Source organism: Nycticebus coucang, chromosome 14, assembly GCF_027406575.1.
Source record: "Nycticebus coucang isolate mNycCou1 chromosome 14, mNycCou1.pri, whole genome shotgun sequence".
Classification (NCBI taxonomy): Eukaryota; Metazoa; Chordata; class Mammalia; order Primates; family Lorisidae; genus Nycticebus; species Nycticebus coucang.
This window is the reverse complement of record NC_069793.1, coordinates 57,992,216-58,018,608: the sequence shown is the minus strand read 5'-3', so window position 1 is coordinate 58,018,608 and position 26,393 is coordinate 57,992,216. Positions and strand designations below refer to the sequence as shown.

The window sequence follows — 26,393 nt, the reverse complement described above, 5'->3', positions numbered from 1 at the left end:
GGGAGTTGATCTACTCTGATTATTCATATTGCCAGAGTTTTTTCCTTGATTTTGCCTCATGATTGTTTTTCACTGTTGCCTCTGGCCATCCTCAGAGTTGGGGAGGTGTCTCTCCAAGATTAGACCCCAGCGGGATCACTCTATTGTTGCTGGATATTTGTAGGGAGTTACCCTGGGTAGCTCCTCTGGGGCTGCCCCAGCCAGGGAGTTCTGGTTGTGGGAGCAGCTCTGGAGTGTGACACACCAGGATTCAGCAACAGGGTGGGGGGTGGTGCACATGGTTCTGGGAGTGCCTGGTGCCAAGTGACTTTGGCACAGAGGGCCCAAGGCTCCAGCAGTCTCTGGCCAAGATACGGACTTTGTGCAGAGGCAGGGAGGGCTCCAGAGGGCATGCAGCTACCAGAATCCCTGGCCAGATGAGCAGCCAGTGTGGATGCAGGAAGGGTGCAGGAGGGAGGACGCGGTTGTGTGGCTCCTAGAGGTCCTGGTCAGGGCTTGGGGAGGCCCAGCGGTCAGGCACAGCTCTTACTGTGGTCCGGGTGGGCACAGTTCTTCCAGAGGTCTGGGAGGGTGCCGATGGTGGGTCCCAGCACAACTCTTATGGAGGTCTTGGAGGGTCCAATCACTTCAATGCAGGCCACTGAATCTGTTTGCTCTTTGATCCCTGAGTCTGGCTAGGGTCATTCCTTTTGGCCCAGATTAAGTGGTATTCCACCAAGAAAGTTGAAAAATCTTCATAGACTTTAATCTACTCTCGCTTAACCCATTCAAGATCATCAAATTCCACATACACCCGATCCACGTCACTGCGGGGTCCCTGAGGCGGGCGAGGCACCGGTTTCGGCAGCAGCTGTGGCAGCTCTGCTGCGTGCAGTTCCATGCCCCTGCTCCAGCCACTTCATCAATACTGTTTGTGTCTTTCAGGTAAAAAAAATTTTAGCAAGCTATAGAAAACCAAAGAAATGATTACCCAAACAACACCACCCAAAAGTTAATTATGAGGCAGTCAAGAGTTTTCCTCTCCTGAACTTTCCCCCATCTTATTTCACAATCTCAAAGTTAGGGCTGAGGCATTTGTGGAAGAAAATCAACTAGGGCACCTTTACTATAAGACCCTATTTGAAAAGGTCAGGCATGGGAAATTTCCAAGAGAACATTCTCACTTGGAGAAGGAGCCTAAGTTGGGCAAAATTTTTAGTAAGGATTTTGGAGAAGGGGTTAGGGCAAGTTCAACTAGTTTAGGGAATGGTTTAAAGATGGTTCACCGAAATAGGAGGAATTGGTTTTAAGGATGAGGAGCTAGTGTTTAGGATTTTACCAAAGAGAGTGGGGAAGAATAGTTAAGGGCTAAGGTCATATAGAAGAGGGATAGGGAGGAATATCTACTGAAGACAAGGACTTTGAAGAGCCACCAGTGGAAAGTCTCAGTCTATTAGTGTCTCTTGCAGGGATGAAATGCAAACCCAAGTCTTCTGACTCCTGACAGGTGATCTTCCCACATCTGAGTGGAAATGCCCCAAACCTCCTCACTTTGTTAAGTAATTGAGAAAGAAGCATAAAAAGTCTTGGGCTTACTCACGGAAAGAGATGTTGACATAAGTAGAGGCCTGGATAGCAAAAGCAAAATTGGGAGATTTTACCACTTTGCCCTAGGGATATGATTTGTCTTCAATCCAACAGGGGCCTGTAGGATTTGAGTCCTACGTATTTCGAATCTGCAGCTACATGAAAGGAATTCTGCCATTAGTGACTGGGAAAACTCAAGGACTTCATTACAAAGGGGTTTCCTTTCCATATGGCTTGGCTCCGGAAGCATCATTGTATCAATAATGTTCATTTTCCTTGCTGTGCCTTTAAGAGCTGCAGGAATGTAAAGGGAGTCTGGAGGAGGGGTGGGGTCTCCCAGTAGGACTTCTGGGAAAAACATCTTGGGAGTTTTTGCCAGAAGTTAAACTGAGATTCCAACTCTGAGAACTTGGAAATGGTTTGTGTTGGGTCAGGCCTGTGATTGGCCGGCAGAATTCACTAGGGAGGAGGAAAGTAAAAGTAAAAAGGAAACAGATGGGGGAAGGGTTGGGGACAGGGGAAGCCCTCTCCACTCCCACCCCAGTACACACACACACACACACACACACACACACACACACGCCTGGAAGCATAAGCGTGCCACCTAACCTGGGGTGGGTCCCTATGTGTGAAGGGTGAGGGCAACTGATGCTGGACCCAGGGCACTCTCTGCCACAAGTTGGCCTGCAAGGCCTCCAGGGACCAGCTCGCCAACAGCTGGACTTGATCACCAGTTTGCAGACTGAGATCATGCGTCGGGTGGAATAACAAGCGGACTCGCTCTCTGGCTGTACAAGGTACTGTTTTTTGAGGATTTGCCACAGCAGCGGGTAGAAAGCAGGAGACCACCACCTGGACCCTTGAATCTTCTTAGGGAACTACAGCGTAAGAGATTCCACCCCGTGGTGGTTTGCAGGATGATGGTGGCCCTTTGGAGAGCTTCCGCTTCGCTGGTTCTGTTTCTTGCAGCTTTTCTGCCCCCTCCACAGTGTGCCCAGGACCCAGGCATGGTGCATTACATCTACCAGCGCTTTCGAGTCTTAGAGGTAGGTGGCATTTGGGCACCTTGGAGAGGGAACATGCCTCCTGGAAGTCACTTTATGTCACCTGTGCTTTCTTATCTACTGAAATGCATTTTTCCCAGATAGTAATTGGTAAAGGCATTGCCAGAGTTACACTTTTAAGTTCTCCCAGTGAGGGGGTGGGGAGGGGAAGCCTTAAGGAAATTTGTGGACTTCCTGGTCATTAAGTGTGGCTTCTTGACTGAATCCAAATTTTACATAGCAAATCCTTTCATTAAAATGGGTGCAACAGATAAAGATGAAGCTTTTCTTACCTCCTTTGATGCTTAAAAAAGAATGATCTTGAAATCAGAAGGCCACAGGTTCCCACCCCTTCCTAAAGATATTCTGAAGATTTAATCCCTAGTTAAAACATTGCCTGGCATGATGATATATATCCAAAATATAGTTTCACTGTCATTTTTTTTAATATGGAAATTAAAAATTGGGATCTCTTTTTTCATATTTTACTGTACCAAGATAATAATAGATTTTTAACTTTTCCTTTTGTCCTTTTATGAGAAGTCATTAGTTCACTATAAAAAGTCATGATATCAGTATACCGAGGACCTATTACTTCTTTTGTGAAATTAGACTTGGACATTTAAGCTACCACTTCATTAAAATATACAAAACCCAGCATTTTCATAGCATGGACAGGCCCGCAGGGCAAATATAACCCTATCCTTTGCCACACCCTGGTATTATTTCATTCTTGATGCCTTGCTTTTGTACAAGTTAAACAGATAAATTATTTATCTTCTTTTGAAGACACTCATATGTCTAATAATTATTTTCTTTATTTTCCCGAGAAATATTCACATCCAAATTATTGGTCATATATTTATCATTAGGATAAAATAATTCTGTACAGCAAGCTAAAAGCATTTCCCAAGTTTGTACAGCCAACAGACTGAGGCTTGGAGGTGTTGAATGAAATATTACAAAATATTCCATCCCCAGACACCCTGTTTCTCCGTCTCACCTCCTTAATATTGACAGAATGCTTTACCTAACAATTGCAATCAGTGTAACCTGGCTTATTGTACCCTCAATGAATCCCTAACAATAAAAAATTAAAAAAAAAAATAGAAAAAAAAAAAATTGACAGAATGGTGTTCAGCCTTGGTCTCTCTGCATTTAGCATCGACTTGCCCTAAGAGTAGAGCCAGCCAAATCCCGGAAAATTTTTAATACCTTAAGAGTTAGTTAGTCTGCAGAGAAGGGACTGCTGAGACTTTGCATAGCTATTGATATAGATTTGAAAAAAGACAAGAGATGTGGTCTATAGAGGTCTTCCCACCCTAGTCCTGACCTGAAGGTAAAGCCAAGTTAGCCAGTGCAGACATTTAACAACAAAGTAATATAATTAATTCCCAGCCTGAGGAGTGTGTGTCAGAAGGGTAGGAAAAAAGAGGATAGGGGCCATGAACAGTGGCTTAGACCTGTAATCCTAGCACTCTGGGAGGCCAAGGCGGATGGATTGTTTGGGCTCAGGAATTAGTGAAGTTAGAGGTCAGCTTGAGCAAGAGTGAGACCCTGTTTTTACTAAAAATAGAAAAAACTAGCTTGGTTTTGCAGTAGGCACCTGTAGCGCTCGCTATTTGGGAGGCTGAGGCAAGGGGATCACTTGAGCCCAAGAGTTTGAGGTTGATGATATGAGCTATGATGCCACAGCACTCTAACTAGGGCATAGACTCTGTCTCAAAACAAAACAAACAAACAAAAAAGGATAGGGATTTAGGGAAGAATTTTCTTTTTGTCTCACTCTTTCTTTCTCCCACTTCAAAATGAATAGCTTTGCGAATGGTGTATGGAGTATAAATTTTTACATTAATGGAGAGCATTTTGGTAAATTGTGCCAAATGATCTTTAAGTACACATACTCTTTGACTCCTCAGTCCCCTTTCTAGTCCTTTATTCTTTCATTCAACAAATATCTCTTCAGTACTACTAGATATTGGTCTTAGGTCAAGTACTGGGGATGTGGTTTAATTATGGAAATCTATACTAAGAAAATAACCAGATAAGTGCATGAAGATGTAAATGCAAATACTTTTATTTCTTGTCTTTTGTGAATGACAAAAAATTGAAAACTATATACAGATGTACACCAAAAAGAGTCTAACAGAATAAATAATGGGATATCAATTCAAAGGAATGTTCTCTTATTAAATTTATGCTATAGGTATACACATATATTAGTTGGTATTGAAATATGTTCACAATATATCATCAAATTAAAATGTAACATGATAAACATATAGATAGAAAAATCACATTTTATAATATTTACATATATATGTTTGTATGACTAAATGGTTGGGAACATTTTTAAAAATTGATACTCTAGCAGGGGTGTCCAACCTTTTTTCTTTTCTGCTACCCATTGAAAGAGGAGTTGTTGGGCCACACATTAAATATACAAACACTAATGAAAGATGGTGAGCACACACACAAAAACAGGCCCATGCATACTTTTCACAATATTTGACACTATAGATAAACAAAACAGTTCTCAAATAATCTTGATGTGGCCTACAGGCCACCATTGGTTGGACACCCCTATAAGTCTAAAGTATCAATAGTACCATTGAATTTAGAAATTATGGATGATTTTTATTTTCCCCTTTTTGATTATTTGTATTTTTCTATTATTTGTATTACTTGGGTAATTTAAATTACTAGCAATAATTTGAGAATTTATTTTCTGACTAAAGCAAGGGCTGGAAAAATGTACCCAAACAACGAGGGCATACATTCGAGACTTCCAAGAGTTCTCAAAAAACATATCCGTTATGCTGGGGAGATGTCAGACCTACACCAGTGAGTATAAGAGTGCAGTAAATACCTTGGCACTGAGAGTTGAACGTGCCCAACGGGAGATTGACTACCTACAATACCTTCGAGAATCTGATGTGTGCGTAGAATCAGAGGACAAAACACTGGCAGAAAAGCTACTTCAAGAAGCTGAAGAAGAGAAAAAGATTCAGACTCTTCTGAATGCAAGTAAGAGAATGACATCTTTTCCTACCCCTTCTAGGGACTATCAGGCTCAGAACAGACTCAGTGCAGTTAGAAAGTCTGACCGAGTGATGAGCCTAAGAATTGGATGTGTGTTTTGTGTGTGTATGCTGGGAAAGAAAGCTGTTCAGGAACAGGTGTCTAAAGGAAAATCCATTCTTAGAAAGCAGCTTTTCCTTTCACAGAGTGCCTATCCCCTAAAAAGTCAAGGCAGGGCTCCAATGTCAGAGGTCAGCTTATGGAGGCCACCACCTGATGGATCTTGGTTTGATGGAGGTGTGTGGCCCCATATTTTTCCATGGAGAGTAGCAGATTGGTGGACTCTACAACCATTGCTCAGGGAATAGAGATCTGCTTTGTGCCAATTAATAGTCTGAAATTGGAAATGGCAATAGCCAACCCTCAGAGCTGGGAACTGCAGTTATTATTATTGTGTGTGCTGTCTGGGATGGTGATATCCAAGGGATTTATCTCCAATCTTGTAATATATCAAAATTATTTTCAGACCATTAACATATCTTCTCACTGTGATCCTTATAAGAACTCCATGGTCACCATGAGAGAAAGCATCTTCCTAAATTAGATAACACTTGATTTAAGTTTTGAGCAAAGAAGTTAGAGAAGAATGAGCAGAGAGCACTTCAAATGAAGGCATAATACACCAAGGATATGAGGGGTGTCGCACTCTGACGTGTAGACCTTTAAATATGGCTGAGTGACAGATGTGTAGGGAGGTGAGTGTAGGGAAGCAGATGAAGACTTCAGCAGGACAGGTAATGAGAGACCTAGTGTGCTTATAAGCTAAAGGTGTTGACATTGACTGCAGAAACCATAGAGAAACATTGAACCATTTTAAGCAGGGTCATGATACGGAGAAAAAAAGGTACAACCAAAGGGAGGAGACCAGTTGGGTAATACTGTAGAAATTTGGGCAAAAAGAGATGATATTGAGCTGTGATGCCACGGCACTCTACCCAGGATGACAGCTTGAGACTCTGTCTAAAAAAAAAAAAAAAAAGAGATGGTGTCATCATTAAATGCCATTGGCCAGAGAAGAACAGATGGATTTGAGAGCCATTGAGAGCTGTAATCCACAGGATTTGGTGACTGGTAATTAAAAGTAAAGGATGTGTTGAGAGAGATGAGTTCAGGATGCTTCTTAGGCTTTGGGCTCAGGTCATTTAATGGCTGGAGTAAAATATGTTGAAATAGAAAACCGAGGAGTTTGGGAACACTTAATTACTCTACTGCTTTTTGTGTTTTTTCTTTTCTTTTTTCAGAGTGCTTATAACTGTGAAATCTTTTAGTTCATTTGTTTGCCTGTTCTTTACCTCTCCATCTATAATATCAGCTCTCTGAGAGCCTGGACCTCTGTTTCATGCTCAGTGCTGTGTCTTCAGTGCCTAGAATGATATCCTTGTTCAATAAATAATTGTCAGTGAGTAAGTGAACAAAACAAGTGAATGGATGGAGGGATTGGCAGCACAGGCAGAGGGGATAAAAAAGAACATTGTATCCCTCAGTCAGAATAAAGAGAGAAGGATGCGTGATGTATAATATGGAGCAGTTGATCGAGTTGGTCAAGTGAATAATCCTTTTTTGGCCCTGACATGATCCTGAGATGAATCATCCCGTGAGAAGGAGCAGCTGGGAATAAGCATGGTGTAAGAGAAGGAGAGGGGGAAAGGGGTGAGGATGGGCCAGCAGACTACGGACAGAGGCTGCCTAAAAAACTGATGGAGGACTGGGTGTTAATGTGGCCTGAGCTAGAATGTGTATGAACGTTCACACTGGGGGGCAGACAGGACCCCAAGCCTCAACAGTGGTGCTGGATTGGATCCCTGAGCTGCTCCTGATCCCTGGATACTCTCAGCCTGTTTGACCTTGAGGTTACCTCTTTCTATTCTGGTTCAACAGAGGTCCTGAGACTGGACCTGATGGATTTTCAACTTCCATCCTCTGCTTCATGCCCCAGACCCTGGAGGCCTGAAAGAGTCTCTTTCCTAGCTCTGCGGTCCATGCTTGCTGCCTCTGGAGCTCTCATCTGATGATCTGTTGGTTTATGTATGAGCAGCACCTATTGCGCCCACTACTGGATGGTCCCTGTGCTGTGCCTTAGGGATGGAGGGGTGCATGGGAGGCATCTGCATCCCATGTACGTTCTCTTACTACCTCTCTTACCTCCCTCGGTCTTCCTGCTGTCACAGAGACCAGCAGTCCCACCTATTTGGTACCAGGGACTTGTTTCATAGAAGACAATTTTTCCATGGATGTAGTAGGTAAGGGTGTTGGGACAGGAGGTGAAGCTCAGCAGTGATGTAACAGACCACAAGCCAATACTGGTCTGCAGCCTGAGAGTTGAGGACCACGGACATATAGACCTTCCACAACACAAAATGGATCACATTACTCTTCTGTGTTTTTTTTTTTTTTTGCCATTTGCCGTCAGTTATCAACAACAAAAAATCCATTCAAATCTTCCAGTCTTTTTATTTAGGAAAGGCCCTTCAGCTTCCAAGGGAGCATCTCACATACTCAACCACACTTATTTGTATGTATTTGACTCCTTAACCAGGCCATAATCATATTTGCATCCTCATTTTTATCTTCCCAGAGTCTAGGTCAGGCCCTTTCATGGCGGAGACCATAGAAATTTATAGAAATACTCATGGCAGAGGCCACACAGAGCTCAGCTTAGGGAAAGACAAACTGAGAATAAACAATCACAGCTGTGTGACTTGTGCCCCCCTAACATCATTTTCAGAGGTTTCTGTCCAGGGGTAGACACTAAAATGCCAGTTGATTTCCCTACCATGCACTGTTTTGTATTTTACATGTTATGTCACCTGCTTTTTTATTCTTTTTTTGTTTTTGCTATTTCTGTCAGTAACTATGCCTATATTGGTTCTCTAATGGTATATAACAAATTACCACAGATTTAGAAGCTTAAAAGAGTGCAGCTTTTTTTACGTTGGAGTTTCTGTGGGTCAGGGGTCCACACACGGCTAACTAGGTCCTCTGCTTATAGTGGTAGAACTGAAGCCCTCAGCTTCCACAGGACTCCCCTCTCCATAAGTAGTTATTATACAACATGGTTATTGGTCCTTCAAGGCCAGGAGGAGAGTGCTTCCTTTCAGGAAGCACATAGTACTTCATTTAAGGATTTTTAACAGATTAAGTACCCCCCCAATAATAATCTTCCTATTTATTATTGATTTGATTTTTGTCTTATTTATATCTGTAAAATTCCTTCACCTTTGTGTCACACGGTAGCACCATCAGAGTGCCTTCCTGTCCTATGTCCGGGTCCTAACCCACACCCACAGGGAGGTAATTACATAGGGCAGGTACACCGGGGGTGGAAATCCAATTGAGGCTGCTAACTAGCTTTACTTGCCTTCTTCCTGGAAGACTCTGATCTTTCTACCTTGGGGCTATGCCAATTATACAATTTCAACTAAAATCCTAAAGACTCAAGTCAGCACCCTTGTGTGGGCAAACACCTTGGGATGATGGGCTAGGAAGGTGTTGCCAGAAGTCAGATCACAGGGTTTTTCATATACACATTTAGAAAGTTTGTTTGGGGGCGGCGCCTGTGGCTCAGTGAGTAGGGCGCCGGCCCCATATGCCGAGGGTGGCGGGTTCAAACCCAGCCCCGGCCAAATTGCAACAAAAAAATAGCTGGGCGTTGTGGCAGGCGCCTGTAGTCCCAGCTGCTCGGGAGGCTGAGGCAAGAGAATCGCGTTAAGCCCAAGAGTTAGAGATTGCTGTGAGCTGTGTGATGCCACGGCACTCTACCTGAGGGTGGTATGTGAGACTCTGTCTCTACAAAAAAAAAAAAAAAAAAGGAAGTTTGTTTGGAAAACCTTTAGGAATATTATTTGGGCAACTACTAAGGGCCAGATACTGGGGATAATAAGTAAGATAGAGAGAGTTTCTCTATAGTTAAGCCACTCCCTATAAAGCTCCTTCAAGTCTTCAGCCTTTATTTAGAGATGATCCCAAAATGATGTCCACATGAGGGCCTCAACCCCAGGGATCTTCTGAGCATTAAGCAAAAATCTTAGAATCTTAACTCTAACTCTTTCTCCCTCTCTACTTCCATCCCTCTTCCATCCTCTCTTTTACACACATACACAATTTAGAATGCAACTAAAGGAAAGTTACTTGAATGCAATCTAACTTATATTTACCAACTATTCAAAATCTTTGCTTTATAACTGTCATACTAAAATAAAATTTTGCATTGCATTTAACAATTTATTGCAAAGCACAGATGTCTCAGGCATCCAGATTGAGGATTTATCCAACTGACAAGTCTTTGGAAGATTCCATGGGCTGCATTCTTGTGTGGGTAAAAGTATTAACCTCTTTTTAACTTGTAAATAGCTTGTGAAGAAAAAGTCTTAAGGCTGTCAAAATAAGCCATTATAGCAGATTTTATTTCCTGTTGTATTCCAGTTTCTTTTATTGCAAGGGTGCATACAAGTTCCCTCAAATAACCTTCACCCTGCTGAATTAAGTAACTCATATATTTTGTTAGATCACATCTCAACATAGAAAGTCTGTTGCTATACATTTAAATGCATCTGGGATCCACTCAGGTAATATAAATGTGCATGCCCTATATTCAAAGCCATTCAAAACAAAATAATAAAACAACTAAACAAACAAAAACACACAATAAATTAAATAAGACATATCTGTGAGCTAACTCCTAAGGTCCATTAGTTTGTAATGCAAGAAATAAAATATTGAGAAGAATAACTAATTTGCAACGGATGTGTTTACCACAAAAGAGAGGATTGAAGATATAGATGCAGGTACAATTCAGGAGAACATGAAAGTATGTGTGTGTGCGCATGCATGTGCCCATGTGCACTCAGAGTTGCTGCATTCATGGGCCAGCAACATTAGAAGTGTGTGTACAGTACAGCTCATTTTGTGCTTTCTCCTGGAAAGTCCACACCCAGGGGTCACCATGTGGTTCAGAAAGGCCTGTGTCTCCCTCTTTTCTTTATCTATCTATCTGAGAGGCCTGTGGTCTATGAGGATACCTCCAGTCCTGTCATTATGAATACTAACAGAAGGTTAGCTTGTGGCTCTAGGGGTATGAACATCCATTCATTCTCTCTATCACTCATTCATTTATTCCACTAGTTTCTAGCTGAATTCTAGAAATATGTTGGCATTGAGCTTACAAATGAGTGGAAAAGCCATCTAAGCAAACCCAGGAGAACAGCGTGCAGTGATGACCGCCCAGATGGAGGTATACCTAAGGTGTCCAGAAGCAGGTGTCCATGGGCAGGCATTAAGCAGACAGGGACAGGGTTGCTCCAGAAATTGAGGGGACTATGGAACCTGGAAAGTAACACTCAAGCAGAGTTTTAATTATGAAAAAGAGCTAATTAAATGGAGAATAAAGGGCATTTCAAACAAAAGGAATAGCATGTGGCAGCGCAAAGGCATAATTGGGCTCAGTATGTCTGTGGAGCAAGTTGTTCAGTAGAGCTCAGGTGAAGGAAGGACTTGTGGAGAAAAGATGAAAGCAACAGACAAGGGCAGAGCTCCTTTGTGCTAAACTCGTTCCCACTTGCAAACTGTGGGGAATGAGAATAATGTAAGTAGTAGCAAGTACTATTTACTGCATGCTTATAATCTTGAAGCGTTTCCCTATGGGAATGACTACATCATGCAATGCTCCCAACTCTATGAGATGGGTATTCTAATTATGCTCCATTTATAGATGAGGAAGCCAAAACTCAGGGAGGATACATGGTTGGTCCAAGGTCACACAGCTAATCGATTGCAGACATGAGACCCAGGCTAAGGCAGGCTGGCTCCTGCACAGTATAGCCTCTCCCATTGTGCTGTCCTGTTGAGAAGTGACAAGTAGAGGAGTGTCGGAGCTCAGAGGAGTTTCACTCCAGCCACGGTTACAGAACAGACTGGCAGTAGAGGAGGTTGAAGGTACATAGGAGGAAGAGACCAAAGCCAGCGGAGCCATCACCAGGACTGTCAGAAGCACATAGATGGGAGTGATCTGTCTGAGAGCAGATACCTGGGCCTAGAAGTGCTATTTCTCATCTCATCATGGGTCACAGTACAAAGACCATGTCTATTTTCTTGGTTGCTATCTGATTCCTACTCACAAACAGATTGGTTTAAATCATTCTATAAAACTCTGGCTAAGAAAGGTCAATTTTCTTCCCCCAACTCCTTATTTTATAGTTTTCTGACTTTTCTTCATTAACTTTCAAAAAAATAAAGCTCCTTTGCTTTCCCCTCTATTTGATCAGTTAACAGAATAGTTCCACACACACTCTCCTGGGCTAGAAATCTTAGAAGCACCCCCCTCCCTTGGCCCTCATGTGACCAGTGACCATATCCAGAAGATCCTTCCTTCTGGATATCTCACGGATGCATTATTTCCATCTACCGCTCTCACCATCTCTAGCATTGACCTCTGCAAGAGCCTTATAACTGATCTTCCTGTCTCGGTCTCTCCCTGTCCCAGGGCTTCATCTTGTATTGCCACAAGAATAATCTTGCTGGAGTTCCCACATCATTGCTTCATCCCCTCCTATGGCAACTACAACTTGCAGGATAGAGCAAACTCCATAAAATAACATAGAAAGAAAGTCCTTTACATCCAGACTCCAGCCTAGTTTTATGTAATTTGTTTTCTCTATAAAAGTAATGAATTAAAAAAAAAAAACTATGAATGTGGTATGCACCTTATGCATTGTGTTTACTTTTATCATAAAAGTAGCTAAGGAGCTGACAGTCACAGAGGTGTTATCATTGCTCAGCTTCCTCTTGCCCCGCTGCTGCCTATCCCCATCTGCCTGGTTCTCGGTGCCTTCCGTCTGACCTCTCATTCTGAAAACACAAAATATACTTAGTGCATGCCTGCATTGTTCATACTGTGTTACCCAACTCCCTCGTGGAGCCTGGAACAGAGTAGGAGATCAATGTTTTCTGACCTGAAGGAGGAGTTCTTTACAAACGATTTGTAGGGCATGGTATTCAGTCCCTTTGCCTGTTATCTTGTCCAATGTCCATGACAGCCCTGTTTTGTGAATGCTATTACGACTTCTTTTCAGATGAAGAACACGTGGCTCAGAGTTCCTGTCTCCTACTCAAACATTCCTATTACATACAGGGGTACACACCATCCCAGACACACTATACCCATCTCTGTCTCTAGGTCTGTTCAGAATCTCTCACCCCATCCTGTAGCAGTTATCTGTTGCTATAATAACGCTATATAACCACTCTGAAACTTAATGGGTTCAAACACAAATCATTAATTATTTCTCAGGAATCAACAGGGTGGCTGGGCAGGTGTGTTTGTGCACCTGCAGTCAGTTGCCTAGGGATGGCTGGGTGAGGATAGCGTCAGCTGGGATGACTGGGCTCTCCTCTGCATGGCGTCTGATCCTGCAGGAGGCTGACCTGGGTTCATCTTCATGATCGAGGCAGATGCCTGAGACAAAGGGCAGAAGCACACAGGGCTTCCGGGGACTTTGCCTGTCACTTTTACCACATCCTTTTGGGAAAAGCAAGTTCCAAGTCTAGTTCTAGTGCTCACCTCTCCACTGTGACCTCTAAGTAGAGGTCAAATGCAAATGTTTATATGAATGAAAGCAGTGAATTGGGTGTTGGTGTGATTGATGGTTTTGAGGAGGCATCACCACAGAATGAGTGAGAAGGCTGCTGCAAAGATCAGGTTTAGGCAAGTGGACCCTAGACTGTCACAGAGAAAAGATAAAAAGAATAGGGTGAAGTGAGATTGATTTCACTGGAAGACTCCATAGGGAAACATCACAATGACTCCGTCTCTTCTAACTAGGCACATAAGAGAATGCCAGTACCGCAGCTAGAAATTGAGGACTTTTCTATCCTTTTTAGTATGGTAAGAAAAAAAAAGAGCTATGGAAAAAAAACAAAAATAAGTTTAGTCTTTAAAAAAAGAATTAAATAAGAGTGAGACATTCAAAATCATAACCTTGGAATGCTTAAGATGTTGATAAATGATGCAAAGTGAAAGCAGTCTGATCAGAAATTCTCCAGAGGACAGCCCATTTTCATATTTCACTTCCTGGATGTTGTAGGAAAGCAGTTCTCAAAGTTTCAGTCTCAGGAATCCTTCATAGTCTTAAAAATTATTCAAGTCCCCAGCCAGCTTTGTGGAGGTTGGTTATATGTACTGATATGTACCATATTCATAATTAAAATAGAGACATTATAGTATATTCCAGATTCTATTGAGAATAGGATGTGCAGCAGTGAATAAAGCTGGTAAGACAAGACCCTACTCTCATTGCTTTTATTTTTATACTTTATTTTTTTTAAGCTGACATTCTATTGAAGGAAGCCAAAGAATAAATATGTAAACAGATAAACTTAACAACATGTCAAACAGAACATAATAAGTACTATAGATGAAAATGAGCTAAAGGAGAGCTGGAATCTTCCCAAAGGGGGCAGTGGAAGCAAGTTGTCTGTGTCATCAGACTCCAGCTGTAGGGACCCGTGGTGGATGCAGACTGGACTCACAATCATACCCTGCACGTCTTCCCAGCTTCTGAACTCTCCCCTGAAGTTCTCAACTCAATGTTGTTGTGCCACATACATCCAAGAAAATGAAGAGCCACACACCAAGGGGTTCATAATTTATCAGTAATCATCAAAAGCTATCAAGGTTCAGTACTGGGTGCCATGGAATATTTTGAATTTAGTGCTGAGAACCTAGAAAAACCCGATGGATTTACTAAAGGATTCTATGTGATTCACCAAAACCAACATACAGAGCACATCCTATATGCCTGGCCTTATTTAAACTCTAGCCCTGGACTCACAGGCCCTAAGGCTCACTGAATATCATTTTATACAAACTGGCCTCCCTGTTTTCCTGTCATCTATCCATTGAAGCACTCAGTGAAATGTCAGCTGTTAATCTCTTAGATTTCTAAGTTGGCAGAGTACAGTTGGGATAGCAAGTGTGGACACTGACAAATACTTCATTACCTAAATCAAATTGTTTCCTGAGTTTGGAGAGTGAGCAGTAAGAGTTTGAATAGTGAGAGAGATGGATATACAGGGTGGCCATAAAGTTCATGTGCAAATTTTATGGCCACTCTGTTTATTGTGTCCAGGCACTGAGAATAAAATAACTAATAAGACGCAGTCCCTGTCTCCAGTGCTGGCAAGGAAACAAAGTAAATAAGCAATTCCAAGTCAGAGTGATAAATGCCCTGGAAGGGACCGCACTACATGCTTTCAGCTAGTAAAGGCAACTAACTCCTTTGCAGAAGCATGGGACTTTGCATCCCAATTTAGTGAAACTGAGCTAAGGAAAAGTATGAGCAAAGTCTCAAATTTGTAGGAGACCATGTTATGTTTGGTGACTAGTGATCAGTCCAATGTGGTAGGCAAGTGAATGGTAAGAGAGGGAGTTGATTAACTGTGTGCTATGCTGAGATATATGAACTCACTCTGGGGGCAAACAGCATAAAGTAGCCCTAATTTTTAGAATAACTCCTCTCTGACAACTTTATTGTAATAGTGTGAAATTTTATAATTGACTACAAGTCTGAGTCATATTTGTCTTCTCAGTGCCTAATGTCCTACTTATCACTTGGTAGGTATTGACAAAGGTTTATTGACACAAATGCAATCCAGGTGGTTGAAAAAGTCCAATTGTATAACAGTATTTCAAGAAGCAGTCAAAATACAGTTTCAGGAGAATTCTCTTGTTAATGAATCGTCACTCTTCCCAAACAAACCTGCTTGTCCTCTTGCTAGCTCATGCATCCAATACCCCATCCTTGAGTCTGTCTGGATTGGTATCACCTGGCTCCCGCGATCTGTTACTAAGATCTGACCTCTCTTTTTCTAACTACCCATTCCCATCACTATTTGGATACCTCTCAGGATTACGCTTACAAACTCGTTCCCTGTCTCCCTCTGTCCTTCTCTACCCCCATACCATTTCCCACCAGCAGCCAGATCAATGTTTCTGATGTATAACTCAGATTGAGTCACTCTCCTGTAGAGGGACAATCTCAACAGATCTGAAGAGTGTTGTTATTAAATAAGGGGAGAAATATTTAAATCATTCAAATAAGTGATATTTGTGTATGAATTTACTGTGAGGTCTTGGGTCAAATTCTATTCTAATTGCTTGCCTGCATTTCTGCCTGAGGGGGAAACCACATATTTTTCATTTTCTGATTTGCCAGTGGAACCTCGGATACCATTGTCTCTGTTAAATAATTTGCATCTTGGCTGGACTCAAAGGTTTTAAATTTATTTCCCATCCTTTCTCCACCTTTCTCTTCTTGCTAATTATCTCTTCTGAAAAGAAGCACAGCAGAGAGCTTCAACTTACCCTTTTACTTGAACACAAAATAGATGCTACCCCAATTCCAAAAGATGAAGAATTTTTAAAATTTAGAGACTATCAGCCCTGAAGAAAGTATAAAAGGCATCTGGCTTAACCCCTTTGTTTTATGGTTGAGAAAACTAAAGCTGTATTGACAAAGGGGCTTTTCGGGGAACACACGGAGAGCCAGAGGCCAAGTTCAGACCACTCAGATCTCTGACTCTTAGACTTAGGTTTCATCTACCAAAGTGGAGCAAAAGGGACATGGGGAAAATTCTGTTTCTTTTTCTGCAGAACTGTTATTTCCCTGATCAAAACCATATATCAACACTCTCTTTTGTTATTTCCCCAACATTTCTGCATTAGAAAAGAATAAGAGGAGAAAGAAGAATGATTGTGTTAGTTTTGCTGTATTTTAAATGAACATTTTCTAATGGGTGCAATGTTAACATGCCTTATTCTTAGACATAGTCCTTGTAGCTGGGCTGCAAGTCTGCTGGCTTCCCCTAGGCGAGAGTGATGGGGGGATTCTTAGTCAAGGTCCATATCCTATGATGAGTTCCCAGGGAGCTCACTGTCCAAGCCACCCTGCTCCAGGCACACGCAGAGGTAACTGTTCTTCCTTCCCTCCCAACACACAAGTGCACACCCACCACCATGCCCCTGGGGCTGGCTCCCAGTTCAGACTGACTGAGCTTAGAGGATGCCATCCCTATCACTTTATGCTGTGTGACCTCTCTCAGTAACTTATACAAGCTTTGGTTTTTTCTTACTTGGAAAATGGGATTTAACTGTCTACCACTTAAATTTATTTTAAGAATTACATGAGTTTCACATTTTTAACTATTATCAAAACATCTCATTGTTCCCATCAATATGTATAGTTATTATTGTCAATTAAAACTAAGAATTTAAAAAAATGTTTAACCAAAAAAAAGCAGGGCCTGTTGGTTTGCGCTTGTGGTCCCAACTACTTGGAAGGCTGAGGCAGACGGATCACTTGAACACAAGAGTTCAAGGATGTAGTGTGTGATACCTGTGCATGTCATTGCCCTTCAGCTTGAGCAATGCAGGGAGACATTGCTAAAAAAAGAGACATTGCTATCTCTAAAAAAAGTTTTAATAAGCTTTTTTTAAAATAGTACACAAGTTAATGTAAATAAAGTGCCTACCACAGTACCAAGTACATTATATGTCTGATATTTATTAACTTTCCTAGCCCTTGTGATTGTTCCTTAATAGGAAACAGCTTCTGGGAATTTCTAATAGCCCACAAATACCCTCTCTTCATCCCACAAAAGTCCTCTATAGTCACATGCAGGGTTAAACCTTCACTTATGCATCCTCGGGGATCAGCATAGAATCTGGGAGAGTTAAGAGTCTTCACATGAGACAGGTTCAGCTTGTGAACAATAAAAGAGAGTCTCCTGGGCTCAGGTAGAGATGGGGCCCTGGTAAACAGGGCAGCTCATTCCCATTATCCACATCACAGTTCAGTGTGGCAGGGAGTTCTTCCATTGGCTGCTTCTGTAAGCATGGGTTTCCCAGATGGCCCAGGCTTCACCACCTTACCTGGAGCTCAGGCCAACCAGGATAGTGTCCACCCAGAGAAACCCTCAAGCTGAAGAAGCACATCAGCAGAGGAATGGGGGCAGGGAATGGCTAAGAGGCTTTTTTTTTCTTAAATTTTTTTTTTTTTTTTAATGTTGGGGATTCAGTGAGGGTACACAGAACCAGGTGACATTGATTGCTTTTGTTAGATAAGGATCCTCTTATAATTGTGTCCCGCTCCCAAAAGGTGTACCACACCCCCGGTTCCCCCACCCCTTTCTCAGCTCTCCCCATCCCCCACCCCCCACCGTGTATTAGGACCTTAATTGTCCTCATATCAGAATCGAGTACATAGGATTCTTGTTTCTCCATTCTTGTGATGTTTTACTAAGACTAATGTGTTCTACCTCCATCCAGGTTAATACAAAGGATGTAAAGTCTCCATCTTTTTGATAGCTGAATCTTGCATTTTTTGATGGCTGAATAGTATTCCTGGGTTGGTGGGAATTTAGGCTATTTCCACATTTTGGCAATTGTAAATTGAGCTGCAATAAACAGTCTAGTGCAAGTGTCCCTGTGGTAAAAGGATTTTTTTTCTTCTGGGTAGATGCCCAGCAGTGGGATTGCTGGATCAGATGGGAGGCCTAACTTGAGTTCTTTGGAGTTCTCCATACTGCCTTTCAAAAGGTTGTATTAATTTGTAGTTCCACCAGCAGTGCAAAAGTGTTCCCTTCTTTCCACATCCATGCCAGCATCTGCAGTTTTGAGACTTTGTGATGAGGGCATTCTCAATGGGGTTAGATGATATCTCAGGGTGGTTTTGCATTTGATTTACATTTCTCTAAGAATTAGAGCAATGAGCATTTTTTCATATGTTTGTTAGACATTCAACTGTCTTTAGAGAAGGTTCCATTTATCTCTCTTGCCGAGTGATCTAAGGGATTGTTGGCACTTTTTATGTTTATTAATTTGAGTTCTCTGTAGATCTTAGTTATCAAGCTTTTGTCTGAATCAGAATATGCAAATATCCTTTCACAAAGTATAGGTTATCTGTTGAAGGACTTAAAATAAACAAATGGGACTTAATGAAACTGGCTAAGAGGCTTTTGCAGCTCATCCCAAGTCTAGCTCTGGCTACAGTGTGGACTGGGCAAGGCCTCTGTGCCCCTGGGAATGGCCAGTGAGGACATGAATGAAAGGACTTTCTGGGACTCAGCTCTTTCCAGCTAAGGTTGCTCCCTTCCCCCACTTCTGCTGTGTTCCCTTCATGAGAAACTTGGGTCAGATTTTTTTAATGAAATAATGGATTTGGAAGTATCTTAAAAGCTTAAAAGTACTTTTCAAATTATTATTTACTTAAGATGGTGCTGTAGTGAGAATTCCGGATGTGCAGTGCTATTTAGACTCAAGAAAAATATCTGCTTCAATGAGGCTATTTTCCTCATTCATCCAACAGATATTTATTTAACCCCCAAGGCACTGTCAAGCACTAGAGTGTGACACTATACAGGAAGACGTGGGAATAGAAGTAGGGGTATAGAAGGGGAAGAGATGGATAATGAGCTGGTAAATACACAGACAAAATAATTAAGAGTGTGATAAGTGATCTCAAGGAAGAAAGGTGCTATGTTCAATAATTTTAGGGTAGATATATTTTGATAGAGTGGTCAAAGGAAGCCCCTTCAGGAGATGAAATTGAATGTGAGACTTGAAGGTTAAGGAGGAGCCAGCTGTGGGAAGGTCAAGAAGAGCACTCCAGGGAGAAGACTGCAAGTGCAAGAACCCCGAGACAGAGAAAAACCTGGCCTGAGCGCAGGATGGGAGGAAAGCCAATGTAATGGCAACACAGTGAACAAGAGGAGGAGGGTACAGAATAAAGTCCCAAGGACAGGCAGGGGCCATATTATGTAGCTCCTGGAGTCCAGGGCAAGGAGTTAGGATTCCATTCCAAGCATGATAGGAGAAAGGGTTTAGCTAGGCCAACCACATAATTTATGTTTCCAAATGGATCACTCACATGCATACTATATGGAGAGTAGAGTGGAGAATGTACTATAGATAAGCAAGAGTAAAAGCAGGGAGACAAATTAGAGATTGTTGTAGTGGTCGAGGCAAAAAGTGATGATTGATGATCATCACAGGGGAAGAGAAGATGTCAGGTAGAGAATAACATGTATATTTGGGCATTTTATTTGAGCATCCTAATTTAAAAGTAAGTTTTACTATTCACATATCAGGACTTGCTAGTGGGTGATGGAAGGAAAGAAATCAAAAATAATTTGAAGGTAAGAAACCTGGTCGATGGTTCTTGTCTGAGATCAGACAACTAGGAAGGAAGAGAGTTTGGGAGATAAAGTACAATAAGAGTTCTGTTCTGGGCTCAGGCCTGTAGCTCAGTGGATAGGGTGCCGGCCATATGCACTAGGGCTGGTGGGTTCAAACCCAGCCTGAGCCTGCTAAACAACGACAACTACAAAAAAAAAAAAAAAATAGCCAGGCATTGTGGTGGGCACCTGTAGTCCCAGCTACTTGGGAGGCTGAAGCAAGAGAATCACTTAAGCCCAAGGGTTTGAGGTTGCTGTGAGCTATGATGCCACAGCACTCTACTGAGGTGACATAGTGAAACTCTGGGGAAAAAAAAGTTCTGCTCTGGACATGTTAGGTTGGAAGAGTACAGAGTAGGGAAATTCAATAGGCAGCTGGATAAATGAGTTTGGAACCAAGTAGATATCCAGATAGGGCTAGAGATACAAGAGTAGAAGTCATCGTTATTTAGAAATACTATTGAATTTCTATTACTATTACAATTACTATTGAACAGAGCCATGAGTTAGAATGAGATGACTTAGAAAGTGATTATAGGTAGAGAAAAGAAGAGGTCTGAGGACAGAACACATAAAAACGGACCAGCAATGCATGCCAAGTAAAAGAATTCCAGAAAGATGGAAGGACAAACACAAGGAGAGGTGTCCCAGAATCAAAAGAAGAGTTTCAAGGGGAGGTAGTGATGAAATAATCAAATTCTGCTGCAAGGGTGATAGGGTGAAGACAGAATTGACCTTTGATTTGGCAATAGGAATGTTGTTGGTGACCTTGAGAGAAACTTGATTTAGGGGTATGGGCAGCAGAGTTTAGAGCAATAAAGGACAAACATGATTAAAGTAGTTTAGGGGATAATTACAGATGAGGAAACTCCTTTTTCGTGGAATTTTATTATCAAGCAGACCAGATAAATGGGGCTATGCTAGAAAGTTTTCCCAAGACAGATGATCTTACAGCCTGTTTACTGATGGGAATGATCCAGTAGGGAGGCTGAGAGTATGGAAAGAGGAGAGGGAAGATAATGACAGGTGACGAGTTCTTGAGCACAAAGTTCTTATACCACTTTTGTCTACATCCTATTGGGCAGAACACAAGTCAATGGATGTGACCTAATCACAAAAGAGGTTGTGAAAGGTAGTTGTATGTGTAAGTAGGAAGAGGAAGATAAAATGGCATTTGATGAACATGGAGAATTATCTCTGCCATAAGCAGTCAAAGGAGAAACAAGCAGGAGGAACACAAAGGTCAAGGGAGAAGAAATCTTCAAGGAGGAGGAACTAAATACTGTCATGCTCCAGAAATATTAAGTAAGATATTGACATAAAAAGTCTATTTGAGTTTTCGGTTTGGAGGTCCCTGGTAACATTATGAAGAGTAGATTCTGGCTTGGTGCCTGTAGCTCAGTGGTTAGGGAGCCAGCCACATATACCGAGGCAGGCGGGTTTGAACCTGGGCCTGCTAAACAACAATGACAACTGCGACAAAAAAATAGCTGGACACTGTGGTGGGCACCTATAGTCCCAGCCACTTGGGAGGCTGAGGCAAGAGAATCGCTTAAGCCCAAGAGTTAGAGGTTGCTGTGAGCTGTGATGCCATTGCACTCTACCAAGGGCAACATAGTTAAAGTCTGTCTCAAAAAAAAAGAAGAGCAGATTCTATGGAGTTATGGTGAAGTAAAGGATGGGAAATGAAGACATAGATACAAAGAAGACAGACTGTTCTGTAGAAGCTGGCTTAAAAATGATGGAAAGAGAGCAAAGTAACTAAAAATGGTACCTAGTTGAAGAATTGTTTTGTTTTATTCAATACAGGCAAGATGCTTACAAGCTACAGCTAAGAAGCTAGTAATATAGGATAAATTAAAGATAACAGAAAGGAGATAATTCCTCAAAGGAGTGTAGAGGAAGGCAAAAAAGGATGGGATCAGAACAAAGATGATTATTTTAGTCTGGGACAGGAGAAACAATATAACTTCTTCTAAGATGTGTGGGAGGGAGGCAATTGTAGGAACAACTAGAGTTTTATAAGTGAGGGACAGGAAGTAGAGGGAGTTCCTGCCTGATGACATTTATTTTTTCAAAGTAGTTAATTTGCTATTAGTGAAGGGACTGGCCAGGGTAGTGGAGAGAAGAGATGTAAGACAGCTACAGGATGAGGTTTAACCATGGAGAGTATTTTGGTATTTAGGGTTTGCTTGAGGTTGTAGACCCGTCATGTGTAGTGAAACTGATATGCACCAACACTCAGCTTTCCAGGGCAGAGGCAGATGTTTGAACCAATTTTGTGGAATTTTTGTGGGGTAGGTACTGTGGAACAACAAAAGGTTGATGGGGTGGGGACGGTGCCTCTGACTCAAAGGAGTAGAGTGCTGGCCCCATAAACTAGAGGTGGTGGGTTCAAACCTGGCCCCAGCCAAAAAAAACTACAAAAGGTTCATAGGGTGAGGGTACTGGTGTGAGAGCTATTACAATGGTCTAGGCTGGATAAGAAAGGAGATGAGGTCAGCAGAGGGCTGATGGCCTGTGGAAAGTAGAGGACAAGGGACTAGATGGGTATGAGGAAGTGGAAGAGTAGAGCAATGAGAGCAAAGGAATGAGAAGTGGGGGGATAAGATATTGTTGCAGTGGGTCGGATATTGGAGTTTTAGAGATTTTTTATATGAAATCTCTGGGATGGGGGATCCAGAGTATGGCCATTGGAGGAGGTTGCTAAAGTGGTTTAAAGGTAAGTTTCCACGTATTTGGAGAGGTGAGAAGTGCTCTATGCATATGGGATAGTGTTCTGGAAAATTGAAAGATGTGGAGGAATTGACAACGTAAGAAACAAAGCATGAGATATAGAAGAGTTTTTGCATAAAGGTGAAAGAATAATAGTTTGAAGTTGCAGTGAAGAGCTAGAAAAATGTAAATCCCTTCTGTTTACTTTATCTTTCTTCTTCCTTCCTTCTGGTCTAAACCAGATCAGTTTTGATCACAGAAATAATCTCCTAGTTGCTTTCCCTGATTTTGATCTTGCTCTCAAGTGTCCATTGTATGCAGACTGCCTACTTAAGCTTATAAAACAGCCTTTCTTTCAGGCTTGGTCAAAAACTTTAGTAGCTCCCTACCTGACTGTAAAATAAAATCCATATCCCTTAGCCTCACCCTCAAGATTCCAGGCCTATTGCTGGTTTCAGTCTACTATAGTTGAACCTTGAACAAGATGGGGGTTTGGGCACTGACTCACCATGAAGTAATCCATGTATAACTTTTTACTCCCCCCAAAATGAACTACAAATGGCCTACGGTTCACAGGAAGCTTTGTGGTAACATAAATAGTTGAATTAACATATATTTTGAATGTCATAGTTATACTGTATTCTTGCAATAAAGTAAGCTAGATAAAAGAAAATGGTATTAAGAAAATCATAAAGTAAGGCGCCGGCCCCACATACCAGAGGGCGGCAAGTTCAAACCTGGCCCCGGCCAAACTGTAACCAAAAAATAGCCGGGCGTTGTGGCGGGCGCCTGTAGTCCCAGCTACTCGGGAGGCTGAGGCAAGAGAATCGCTTAAGCCCAGGAGTTGGAGGTTGCTGTGAGCTGTGTGAGGCCACAGCACTCTACCGAGGGCCATAAAGTGAGACTCTGTCTCTACAAAAAAAAAAAAAAAAAAAAGAAAATCATAAAGAAGTGCAAATATATTTACTATTCATTAAGTGGAAGTGGATCATTGTAAAGGTCTTCATCCTTCCCGGCTTCACATTATGTAGGCTGAGGAGGAGAAAAAGGAAAGGGACTGGTCTTGCTGTCTTAGGGGTGGAAGAGGCAGAAGAAAATGTGTGTTTAAGTGGACACACACAGTTGAAACCTGTGTTGTTCAAAGGTCAAATAAACTGCTTTATGCATCTAGTTTGAGGCAATAACAAGTATTTAGCTTGCATTAGTTTAAACTCTATACACTTTACCTAAAGTAATTTTGTTAACTATCTGGAATGCTCCTCCCACTCCCCTCTGAGTGTTCAACTCCATCCTTCAATGTCCAGTTCAAAAGCAGATTCTTTCCTGCCTCAAATGGCATCTCCCTTCTTTGTCCTTTCCTAAAAAATTCCACTTTAAGCCTATATTCTAATTAGTCACATACCTAATAAGAAAGAACCATGCCCAATTTATGATTGTATCCCCATTTGTAACACCTAGCTCAGTACCTTGCCTTTTGTGGGTCTTCTAATTAGTGGAGCTAATTAGTGGAGCTGTACATCCATGAATGTATTAGCGCTCTTATGACATGGTAGTGCCAAGGACCAGAATCCCCCACTAGACCATGCCTTCTCAAGGTTTGGGAACGATACTCTATTTTTCATCCTCGATACTTAACACTGTTCGTGGGAGCGCTGTGAACTAATACCTAGTCAATACCCAATAATTCTTGGTAAATGGAATTGAATTAGGTTGCCTCCCACCTAGTTTCATTCTCATGGTGCCAGTTCCAAGTGCTCTAGAGAGTGAACAGGATCTCTAACACAACAAAGAGCTATTTATATCCTGAAGAGAATTACTGTAACTCTCTGAACAGAGATCCATTTATTCATTTATTCTTTAATTAAATCATACTTTAATTTGTGATTGATCTATGTATAATAACTATTCTAGACACTAAGGAAGAAAAGAAAGCAATCTGTGAGAACAGGTGAGAATGAGCTTGGCTTTTTGCTGATATTTAAATCCTTTATCTTAAGAAAATGAAATGCATGCCTACATTGCATTTTTGCTCTAGGATTTTGCAAGAGAATTTCTTTTTCTAATGACCATCATTTCACAGTAGAACTGAAAATATTCCCTACCAGTATTAGAGATGAAAGGAAATAGGATTCAACAGGCATGCTGAGCCTGCTAGAAAGTAGATATCTCATGTTTATAAAGTAACCTTTTTTTTTTTTTTTTTCCCTGTTTGGCCAGGCTGTGACAACATGCTGATGGGCATAAAGTCTCTGAAAATAGTGAAGAAGACGATGGACACACATGGCTCTTGGATGAAAGATGCTATCAGTAACTCCCCAAAGGTGTATATCTTAATTGGATCTAGAAACAACACTGTTTGGGAATTTGCGAACATGCGTACGTTCATGGAGGACAGCACCAAGCCACCTCCCCGGAAGCTAATTCTCACACTTTCCTGGCAGGGAACAGGCCAAGTGGTCTATGAAGGTTTTCTATTTTTTCACAACCAAGGGACTGCTAATGAGATAATAAAATATAATCTGCAGAAGAGGACTGTGGAGGACCGAATGCTGCTCCCAGGAGGGGTTGGCCGAGCACTGGTCTACCAACACTCTCCCTCAACTTACATTGACCTAGCTGTGGATGAGCATGGGCTCTGGGCCATCCACTCAGGGCCAGGCACCTATGGCCATTTGGTTCTCACAAAAATCGAGCCAGGCACACTGGGAGTAGAACACTCATGGGACACTCCATGCAGAAGCCAGGATGCCGAAGCCTCATTCCTTTTGTGTGGAGTTCTCTATGTGGTCTACAATTCTGGTGGCCAGGGCCCTCATCGCATTACCTGCACCTATGACCCTCTGGGAATTATCAGTGAGCAAGACCTACCCAAATTGTTCTTCCCCAGGAGGCCAAGAAGTCACTCCATGATTCATTACAACCCCAGAGATAAGCAGCTTTATGCCTGGAATGAAGGAAGCCAGATCATTTATAAGCTTCAGACGAAGAGAAAGCTGTCCCGAAAGTGATGCAATACAGCCAGAGCACTGTGGCTGTGGCAGCTGCTCTCCAGAACACTGAGGCCACATGGCCCCTTTACAGTGTGTGATCCCTCTAATCACACACAGAAAAGGGTCTAAAAGTGGGAGTACATATGCATCCTTTCCCAGAGGCCACTGCCTTAGCTATCTTCCAAGAGTTTAGATGACAGTCTATCGTTGGGCAATTTTCTACAACATGCATTACTTAGTCAAACCTCCTGGCTCTCCAGGCTGATAGCATTCTGATCCAGCTTACATCTAGCCTTTTCTTTTACTGATATTTATCATTCACCCCAACTCTGCCCTCTTGTCCCAGACATTCAGAGTTGTATGCCACTCCTAATACTCACTGGCTTTTCTCTCTCTTCTGCCCTTTCTCAGGCTCTTCCCTCTTTCTCCTATTTTTCACTGTCTGACCAAAGTACTATTTCTTATTAAGCTTTTATCTCTTTTTCCCCATCCCTGCCCTTCCACTGAGCTAGATGGATGTAATAATACAGTAAAAACATTAACATCTGAATACTACTTTCCAGTTACAAAGTGTTTACACATCATTTAATTCTTATCTCACCCTTGTGCACAAGTCTTTACAATTGCCATTATAGAGATGAGGAGAGTTAAGGTGAGTTTAGGTGAGTCGTTCAAAGTAACACAACTACAAAGTGAAAGATCTACAAAATACTACAAATCGCATAGTCTTTCTATTCCCCAGGAAAGCATTAAATATGGATGTTTCTTCACC

General features: G+C 41.9%; 1 protein-coding gene across 1 annotated transcript; it reads left to right on the top strand.

Annotated features, from left to right (window-relative positions):
* The first annotated feature begins 2,085 nt into the window (after window positions 1–2,085).
* OLFML1 (olfactomedin like 1) lies at window positions 2,086–26,393 on the top strand. Its single transcript, XM_053562585.1, has 3 exons — window positions 2,086–2,612; window positions 5,348–5,636; window positions 24,849–26,393. Exons 1-3 carry the CDS (start codon window positions 2,484–2,486, stop codon window positions 25,637–25,639), a joined length of 1,209 nt encoding a protein of 402 aa, XP_053418560.1. The 5' UTR covers window positions 2,086–2,483; the 3' UTR covers window positions 25,640–26,393.